The sequence below is a fragment of the Habropoda laboriosa genome, unplaced genomic scaffold (genome assembly GCF_001263275.1).
Source record: "Habropoda laboriosa isolate 0110345459 unplaced genomic scaffold, ASM126327v1 scaffold225, whole genome shotgun sequence".
Lineage (NCBI taxonomy): Eukaryota > Metazoa > Arthropoda > Insecta > Hymenoptera > Apidae > Habropoda > Habropoda laboriosa.
This window is the reverse complement of record NW_017100368.1, coordinates 879101-889510: the sequence shown is the minus strand read 5'-3', so window position 1 is coordinate 889510 and position 10410 is coordinate 879101. Positions and strand designations below refer to the sequence as shown.

Here is a 10410-nt window from a genome sequence, read left to right as displayed (position 1 = left end):
CACTCTCGCCACCCTAGGTAATATTTTCGAAGCCGTAAGGACATATAGAAACGTATAAACTTGGACGAAAACGGAGAGAAAGGTTTACGATCAGAGGAGGAAACACTGTTTGGTCTAGGAACGTCCCTAAACGCTGGCTGATTTTATTCTATCGCCGGGAGCCGCCTCTAACGGCGTCAATTCGAGATGAACGGGAGACCTTGACACATATCTCGGTATATACCTGGGGCTGGGCGGGAATTTCCCGATCCTGAAAGTGGGTCACCGAGTGCAAGGACAACGAGTCCGGGTCACTAGGATCCGAGCGGTTAGGACCTAGTTCACGGACGCGGCAGACAATCGTTTTCCCCCGAATTTTCCAGGACCCTCCCAGACCAGCCGTTTCCACGGAGAAAGCATAATCCTACCTTCGACGTTCAATCTTCTCTTATCTTCGAACGGTGTTCCTGTTTATTTCTGCGTTAATCCTTTTTTCCTCTAGGACCAAATTGAAGAACCAGTGAGCATATTTGTTGATGCAGTAAATTGCCAGTAGTATTTAAACGAGGAATTTTATTATTAGCTTTTGCTTCAAGTGTTGTTGATTGACGAAATTGCGGTTGAATGGATGTGTAACAAAATAGACGGCAAAGGACACTGTTTCAGGGGAATTAATAATGTAAAATTGAACGAATGTCTAAGGAAAATAGCCGCTATTTATTGGGTCAGTGTTTAAAAGAATTTTTAATCGGTATTTTAAATAAATGGTCAGTATTTAAAATAAAAATTGATTGATACAAAAACTGTCAGGATTTTGCATTGAAATATTATGTAAACATAATGATTTGTCAGCGTTTTAAGTAGATGGACAGTGTCTATGATAAAATATTCTAACCTAACCTAACTTAACCAAAAATTTAAATTTTATCGCCCAAAAAACAAACGAATACCGACCAAATAAACAAAATTGTAATACTGACAATTAATTATTTATACTGACCAAAATATTTACTATCAATTAACAAAAATAGTGACCAAATAGATCGAAGTGAAAGAAAATGAACGGCGAGGAACACTGGTTCAGGGAAATTAACAATGTGAAATTGAACGAATTGCAGTTAAATAGATACCTAAACAAAACAAACAGCGAGTAACACTGGTTCAGGGAAATTAATAATGTGAAATTGAACGACGACAAATATAATAAAATTTATCAGAATGAGAATGACGTTCGTCAATTATTCGGGCACTGTACTTCCGATTCGAATGACGTCTGTAAATCTGAAATAAATCTAGATATAACAATAGGACATATCTATTGTCCTAAATAAATGAATCGTGATTGAATAGATCTCTAAGGTTGCTACAAAAGTTGATAAAGGACCATATTAGAAAAATTAGCGGTAAAAAATTAAAGGATGGTTCGTTACATCTAACAAAACTGTGGAATACATTTTTTTGTAACAGTTCTTGAGAATGGAAACATCATTCCTTCTGAATGATACAGTAGAAAATGGTAAATCTAATCACTTGGCAGTGTACGTACCAATAAGCAGTTCTTGCATTTGTATTGCAATAAACTGGCAAAGGGTTAAACGATATTCTTAAGTTTGAGGAACGAATAGATGCCAGATTCTTTTGAAGAATTTTTTTAGAACGCTCCTATTCTTCATCATTCTTGGTACTCTTCCAAGAATATTTACCTTTTTCTCTTATGAAATAGGTTAGCTAGAATTTATTAATCAGGAGGAGTTACGAAGAAGATGCAATACTTTTGTTTGATAAAAATTGTTCAGATTTTGTTCTTTCTCCAAAAAAAAAAAAGCTTTATCCATTTTCTTCTTTCTTTTGCGAAATACGTCCGGTAAGGTTAGGTTAAGTTCACCAATCGAGACGAATTTATGCGTTTTTCTTACGTGAAAATTTTTAATGGACTTTTTGGTTACTTAGCTCGAAACGGTGCAACGTTGCGCGACTATATTTGAGGCGTCGTCGATCGTTCCGGAAGAAATTCTGTCACGCGTCTTTAAATAGTCCGTGCAACGAGGGAGAGAGAGAGAGACAGAGAGAGAGAGAGAACCTCCTGTGAATATAATTGTTATTAACATCGGCTGACACACGCGCGGTTTCAGCGTATAGGGGAATTGACCCACATTTTTCCGTATTTTTAGTCCACGCTGCGTTCATCAATGGGAGCATTGGATTAGCACGAGGCAGAAAAATCCCCGCGAAAATTCGACAATACTATATTTAACGTATTCGCAGAAACACACGGCAACGTGAATTCGTCATTCCCCCAGTCGCGAAAATCATAAATAATTCGATATTTACCGAGCGCGGCCATTTCCCAGTCGAGTCTCGAATATACGGATAATAGGTCAAGCGAATACACGGAATAGTTGAAGAATAGACGTTGTATATCAACCGAACGTCAATTATTGGGACACTAGAACTATTCGAAACGGCCAAATATCTGCTCGAATTCTGTATTACAGATCCCGATGCAAATTTTCATGCATCTCTAGAGAAACAGAGGTTTCCCCTATTCTCGTAGAAGGGAATTTTAAATTAGGTCAGTTCCATTTACTTTACTTAATAGTCAGCTTTCCTCCGAAACTAGCTACCATCTCTCAATGGTACAAAAGAATTTTGTACTCCTGGAATCTTCCATTTTATTCATCGCGAACTTTTTTCGTATTTTATAGGAGCAAAGTGTTTCGTTTAAAAATTGTAAGTGGTTTACCTGCTTCGTGGAATTTTATGGTTGCTTCTCGCTGATAAGCAAACTGATGGTATGAATGACACGTTGGAAGTTTCAACTAGGGTTGCAAAATTACGAATAGTCCAACTATTCGAAGAATTCGGGTAATTTCGAATTCTTTGTTAGGGTATTTCGAGTAATTCGGATAATTTCGAATTCCTTGTTAAGGTATTTCGAGTAATTCGGATAATTTCGAACTCTTTGTTAGGGTATTTCGAATAATTCGGATAATTTCGAATTGTTTTTCCAGACAATTCGAATAATTCGGACAGTTTCGAATTCTTTATCCAGACAATTGGGATCATTCGGATAATTTCGAATTCTTTGTTAGGATATTTCGGATAATTTCGAATCCTTGATTCGGATAATTCGAATAATTCGAATTCTCTATGGAGAAAATTCAGATATTTTCGAATTCTTCATGCAAATAATTCGGATATTTTCGAATTCTTGATTCGGATAATTCATTTATTCAAAGTTGAAATCCGAATTTCATTGATGTTCAAACATTGGAATATTCGAATGCACCGAATATTCGGATGTTCGTAAGAACCCTTGTTGGAACAATTTTTAACCTCTTTAAGGTTCGACGATGGAAGAGGCGCGAGGCTTTCGTGAGTTCTGTGCGTATCGATTAAGCTTGACGACATTAAACAGCCGTGTAACAATTACGGGAACATGCCGCGAATTCCGTGGCGGCACGTGACAGAAAAATGTCGCTCGATGGATCGAGGCTCGATTGTATCGCGGACCAACGTCACGCACGCGGCTCGGGCACGAGCTCTCTAATTGAAACGTAACAACACACTTTTTCTCTTTGCTTCGTCGATTTCGTATTAATTGTTTCGCTTTATGTTCAGAGGTTCAAATTAACGTTCCGTAATAGCAATCAGGTGAAATTGCCGAGCACCTGTGCGCTTCTTCTTCTTCTTCTTCTTCTTCTTCGATACTATTTCCTCGATTCTTTGAGCAAAATTGAAACTACTCGATTTTACACTAAATTTTACATATTGCTTGGAACAGTAACGGCAGGAAAAGTTGCCCATATTCACCCTTTTCTCCCAATTACTATTTCACCCAACTGAAAGCACAGGATATTCTAAAACACAACCTTCCTCATTCCCTCAAACTCCATTTCATTGCTAACAACGCAGTGTAGTAGTGAAAAATTGTGTGAAAATTCATCAAAAACTATTTCACCCGTGAAACACCGTCGAATGGCAATTTCAAGAGGCAATTTCCCGCAATAAGGATCGCAGGATAATTAGAACGGAGAGCGTTCGTCGTACGTCGCGACGTCAGAATCGTTAATTACACCGTTCTCTCCGTTTTATCACTAGGTATCGCTCGTGTGCTCACCGTTCGCAGAGCTCATTCGATGATCACAATGAGCAATTAGCGGGATATTAAAGATCCTGCAGACGGTCGCTTCTTTTAGTATTCTCGCCGGTTGGTTTCGACGCTCGATCAAAGTGCGTCGCTCGCGAGTTACGTTCAAAGGGGTGGAATTACGCGCGTGGAAAGAAAATAGAAAAGGGGAAAAGGAGAAGGAGGAGGAGGAGAGAGGAAGATGGGGAACTTGTGTTTCTCGCGACCACGTATCTGGGCCGAGAGATTCCGTCGTTTCGTTTCCGTCCAAACTGGAGCAAGGTCTTCGTCAAGTCACGTTTTCCTAGGGACGCCCGATAAATCGCGGTCCTGCCTCGATGACGAATTTTTGGCCAATTACTTCCATCGTTCGAACCTTCTCATTCGTTTGTTTCTCTTTCTGGAAGAGGATAGAAGCAGCGGCGGTGAATCGTCATTTTAACCCTTTAACGTTCGTATTTTCGTCTAATTAACCTGCCAAGGATGATCAATTTGGATCATTAACGAAATTGTTTCCTAGGTGTGCTAAAATAATTTTCACATTATTCGCAATGTGAGTCACATTTTCGCCAGAATACTAAGGATAACATAATACAGAAAGTGAAAGAAAATAATTTAATGGCTTGTTCGGCTTAATAAGCTTAACCCTTTGCTCTCTGAGCACTTTCTGATACTCTAGCACACTTCTGCAGCGAAATGTTTGCAGAGCGAAAGTTTCGTTTTTGAAAAGAAGAAACGATAAACGTTTATGAATTTGTTTATTGTTTCTTTTACTAATTCAATTGAAAACTTGAGTGGAGTTATGGTAGATACTACGAATGTAACCGTAGCGGCGTCAGTAGAGTGCAAAGGGTTAATAAATCATACGTAACGTCAAAGGGCAAATACTATTTCCCTTCGTAATAAAAGGAAAATTCATTAGACGAGTTGCTACGAAATTATTCGAAAAGCAGAAGCTTCGATATAACGTCATTGTTCTCCGACGAAAAAATGTTCCAAAAAATTCCACGAACTACAATATTCCTTTGTACGCAGCCGAAAATTATACTCGAAATTTCCGTTCAGATTTGCAAACAGCGATGAATAAATCCTGCCAGCATTTACAATCTCCATTCGATAATGTTTGAAATTTGTTACTCGATATTATGTCGTTGTTTTCCAGGGAAGAAATTCCCCCCAAAAAAATTTCATTGTAAACGTTCCAAAATTATACTGGAAATTTTCGTTCAGATTGCGATGAATAAATCCTGCCAACGAACTTTACAGCCTCCGTTCAGTGATGTTGGAAATTCGCGAAGGAAAGTTCCATGGGGGAAATTCGCACATTTTCACGGTAGACTTTCGAAACAACGTTGGAAATTTCATTCGACAAACATTTCCCGAGTCTCCTTCGTCCCTGGATATCGACAGCCATTTTCAATCGAGGCTCCTTGTCAATTAAAACGAGCTCTCGAGCTGTTTACTAGCTACACCGACGCGTGATCAGCGTCGCAATTGTCCAATACCTAGTTACTTTCTAGGAGAATCTCTGGTAGCTAAGTAACGAACAACGGGGTTGTTTCAACCTGCTTCGGTAAGGGTGGTCAACACTTTTATGTTTTCCGGCGTGATAAATATGCTAATGGTTGCACGGGATCGTGATGATGCTAATGATGAGTCATAGACGATTAAAAAAGCGATCGAATGAAACGCTGGACGCGAGCCTCTTACTAAATGTACTTTGCGTACACAACGAACCTTTCGATCAGTATGAACGCTTTTAATGCATTAATGCTCGGTAAACAGAAACGTTTCCTACGCTGTTAAACATCGTTTGAAAAGAATGTCAGAGAACGAAAGGGGATGAATTTTCCTTCCGAGAATCGTAATTTTCACGGGGCGCAAGAGAATTCTAGAAAGAACGAAAGTGTGGAATAAAAGTTTATCACAGGAATAAATTTCTTTCTTCTTTCGTTTTAATATCTGGCGAAACAGAAACGTTTCCGCCTACAATCGAATGTGGTATTAATATCTGGATGATAAATCAAGAATAAAGGAAATACGTTTCAATTTTCCGAACGATGTAAATGAATAAAACGAAAAGTATCGTTATCGATTGATTGTTTATTAGAAGTTATATTTCTCTGATTCTTCGTTGAGTAGAAATGTTCTTTTAGATCGCCGAATTAAAATTCGAATGAGAATAGTTCACGTTAATTGTTCTGAATATTGTTATTTTATGCGGTGTAAAGAAAATCGTGGAAAAATATCGGTGACAGATGAATGTTTACCCGAAGTGTTGCATTTCTCCCGGTGAAAAGGAACAAACGTTGTTTGTCACCAGTATGGAAGCGTGTTCGCGACAAAACCATCAAAGAATTTTCTCTTTCTTCGTGAAACGCAACATCAAGGGAGCGAGAGGGAGAAAGCTTCGGCTCTTGCAGACTTCGAAAAGGAAAATTGCTCCTTCAGATCGAAGGATCCCTATTTCTTTTTCTCGTCGAAAAGTCACCGAGAGGATTCCTTCGCGCGAAACCTATTCGTCTTTGAGCCTCGTGTCGCAGCGTGGAAATCCGCGCAGGTATTCGAAATACCGAGAAAAAAGACGAAACGATGAACCGACGCATTTCGATAATGAGTTTCTGTCGAAAGAGACCAGCGAAATTTGATTCGAATCTTTTTCCAATTTACGAGTTATTCGGTAGAATTCTTCGATATTTCGTAAATTTTTGATAATTCTTTATTATATTCAATTTGAATACTTCACTCGACAGAATCTGCTTCGGATACGAAATCCTTAGAAATTCCATTGATTCGATTTTGAAATCCTTCAATTCAATTTCTATTATTTAAAATTTAACGAGAGATACAGCGTTGTACATTATTCTGTTGTACTGTTGTTCAAAAATCGACCACTTCTGAATATGTACTTCAAATCTAAGCGTATAAAATCTCATAGAAATTCGATTCGTTTATTCAGTTCCTTTAAAATCAAATGAAAGATTCAATAATCCACAGAATAAATAATGTCCCAAAATATATCAGCACTATTACTCAAAAATCGATCAGTCTTCAAATCCAATCGCGTAAAATGTCACAAAGTTTGGATCATAGGGAAGAATCATAGGGAAAAAAGAATTTCGAATCAACCTGACGAAGAGAGAGAGAGAGAGAGAGAGAGAGAGAGAGAGAGAGAGAGAGAGAGAGAGAGAGAGAGAGAGCAACACACAAGGACTTGTTAGTCCTCGACGTGTGATCCTCTAATTACCACCCCAGCACGCGTCAACGAGTTTCGAGGGGACGAAACGCAAGCGAGTGATTTTCCTCATGGTAGCATTATCATGTCGCTGTGATATCGAATTTCAGCGGGTCAGTTTACGAGGGCCAGTGGCAGAACGGCAAGCGTCATGGCCTGGGCATGGAGACCCGTGGACGGTGGATTTATCGTGGCGAATGGACTCTCGGGCTGAAGGGTCGATACGGTGTCAGACAATCGACCACGTCCACGGCGAGGTACGAGGGCACGTGGTCGAACGGTTTTCAAGATGGATACGGCTCGGAATCCTACGCGGACAGCGGTGAGTTTCTTTTCACTTTTACTATTGCAACACTCTGAATTTTCCCCTATCCCATTCTCTGCCTGTATATACGTGTTTCATGTTCTTTATATGCATGTACATACATACATACGTTTATACGGAGGCGGTGATATTGAGAGGTTTCGCGGTGCGGGTGAACATTGTTCGCGGAGGATATTTTCCTGGAAGATTATTGTTATGGAGGATATTATTAGGTTGTCCGGAGATAAATTGCGGTTTTCTGTTATGTCATATTTAGGGCTTTTCTATACTATATATTTGAAATTTATGTTTATTAAGTAATATACCATTTGAACGCGTACACGTCGCTCTGTCATATATAAGCGATACACTTTTCTTTTTTACCGTCATTTGTTCTGAGTACAACTTAAAAACGTAACAATGGACAAGAAGCAAATTCGTACCATATTTTCATATGAATTTAAATTAGGACGTAGAGCCGCGGAAACTGGCCGCAATATCAATCATGTATTCGGTAAATCGTAAGGGGCCAATACTCCTACACGATAACGCCCGCCCGCACGTATCACAATTCACGATTCAGAAGATACACGAATTGGGTTATGAACACTTTTTTTAAACATTTCGATAACTTTTTGCGAGAAAAAATCTTCCGCAATAAGGAGGATGCTGTAAATACCTTCGTGGAATTTATTCATTCCGGAACTCCTGATTTTTATTGTAACGGAATAGGAACTCTTGTAAAACGTTGGAAAAGGTGTATAGAATCTAATGGAAATTATTTCGATGAAATAAATTCATTCTAAGCAAAACTACACGTCTTTAAATCTCATGTACAGAAACCGCAATTTATTTCCGGACAACCTAATATATTCGTCGTTAAAAATGTTTTCGCTTTCGTTCGTTCAAACAATCGGCCATATCGTAAACCGGGAACTTCCGAAGGGTCGACCAAACCTCGCTCATAACGGTTTCTGCAGTCAAAGGTCAACCTGGAGGAAATACCCGCGGTCATCGTCGAACCTTCGAGGATCTCCCCCCGATCGAGGCCATAGCCCTCACTCCCGCACCAAGAGGGCTGGCCAAAGGGCGTCTTCGCATTTTTAATCGTACGCTGATTGGAAATTCGGAAAGGGCCAATCAGCGTATTTGAAGAAACCTGAAGGTGACGACGCGAAAACCGACAGGGCGAGACGGCACTTCGAATAGTGACTTCGAATAGTAACTTCCAATAGTGACTTCGAACACACAAGATACGTCTAGTCTCAATCGTTCGGAGACTAGATTCGAAACATTCGATCTCTAAAGAAATTCGGAAATCGAAGCGTCGCGACCACCGACGAGACCAACAGGTTAAGCTGGGCCTTACAACCCCAGCCGAGGAAATTTAATCCGCGTACGGTGATCGCGCACGGGCGGGCAATCAAGCTAGATTGCCAAGCTACGAAACATGTTTGGTACTTGTATACGCGGTTGCCAGAATTTTTTTAACGGACTGTTTGTTTGTTGTTACAATAGATTTTATGGGTAGTAAACATTTATTATAAAGTATATTGAATAATACTTATTTCTCTAATTATAGTTAGTACCTGTAACTATCAGAATTTATGAAATAAAACTATCCATCTCTTATAACGTTTTCTGAAGAAAGTACAATCTACAATTAATACAAATTTGGACATCAGAGACACTTTAATATACATTCACGAAAGAACTATGAGCGCAGTAAATTTACAAATATTTCTGAGCTCAGATACAATTTAACCCCTTAACGCACAGTTTTTTTGAAAAAAACCGGCCAAAAAAAATCAATTTTTTTAATGTAAAAAAAAACAAACTTTAGAACATTGTTTTGGCAAAAAAACACAACAAAAACATTTGTTATCACTCCTGATTCAACTTTTCTTTTAGTGGACAATTTCGATATACTGCGCTTTTGTTCCATGGAAAAAGGCTATATTTTATTTTCGAATAAATAAGTATTATAGCTTACAATCCTATGTAAATGATAAATATCAATAACACGATTCTTTTTCTTAGCTTTCACATTGTTATTTTCAATTCTCGAATATATTCGAGTGTGAAAAATTATAGCAGCATCAAATACAACGCCGCTCGAATTATCTCGAGTGTGCACAGTTTGGCCTGTTTAGCGCGCTCGAATTAACTCGAGCGTGCAAGTTAAGGGGTTAAATAAACATCACACTACATAATCTGATAAAGTAGAACAAAAAAAGAAAAGGAACGTTTCAGGATATTTACAATTATGTCAGGTTAATTTATTGAAATTAATTGATATTGTTTTAACTCAACTTGCCGTTAATTTGATATTAACTTGCTGTTGGTGTAATATGTATGTATAAAAATAATTGAGATTGTTACGGATCGCGAAACCGATAATTGTCCCTCTTTTCGAGTCAGACCATTTGAGGAATCTACTCGGGATAGGGGACTCGGGTAGTGCTCGGAAAATAGACTATTAACGCACAACAGTTTGCTATTAAAACTGTGTATTTGTGAATGAACGTGAACAGAGGGCGAAATGCTAAGCTTACTGATCGGAAAATTGTCTGCCGTGTCGTGTGGTGTTCGCTATTTTATAAACTACGTGTGTGTTGTGATTGGTGGTGTGAAGGTGTCGAAGGTGGTGTGAAAGTGGGGAATTTGTTCTTACATTTGTTATATTGCTTGTTGGAGGTCTGTTTATGATCTTAGGTCATGTGGTATTCAGGTGTGAGAGGCGTCGAGTTTTTGGGTGTCGTA

At 38.8% G+C, this 10410-nt stretch overlaps 1 protein-coding gene across 1 annotated transcript in view; it reads left to right on the top strand.

Moving 5' to 3' along the window:
- Positions 1-10410, top strand: part of LOC108574759 (junctophilin-1-like) — a 61418-nt gene that overhangs the window by 5057 nt on the left and 45951 nt on the right. Inside the window, exon 3 of the mRNA XM_017937400.1 lies at positions 7454-7665. Coding sequence (XP_017792889.1) covers positions 7454-7665 — 212 coding nt within the window. The remainder of the gene's footprint in view (positions 1-7453; positions 7666-10410) is intronic.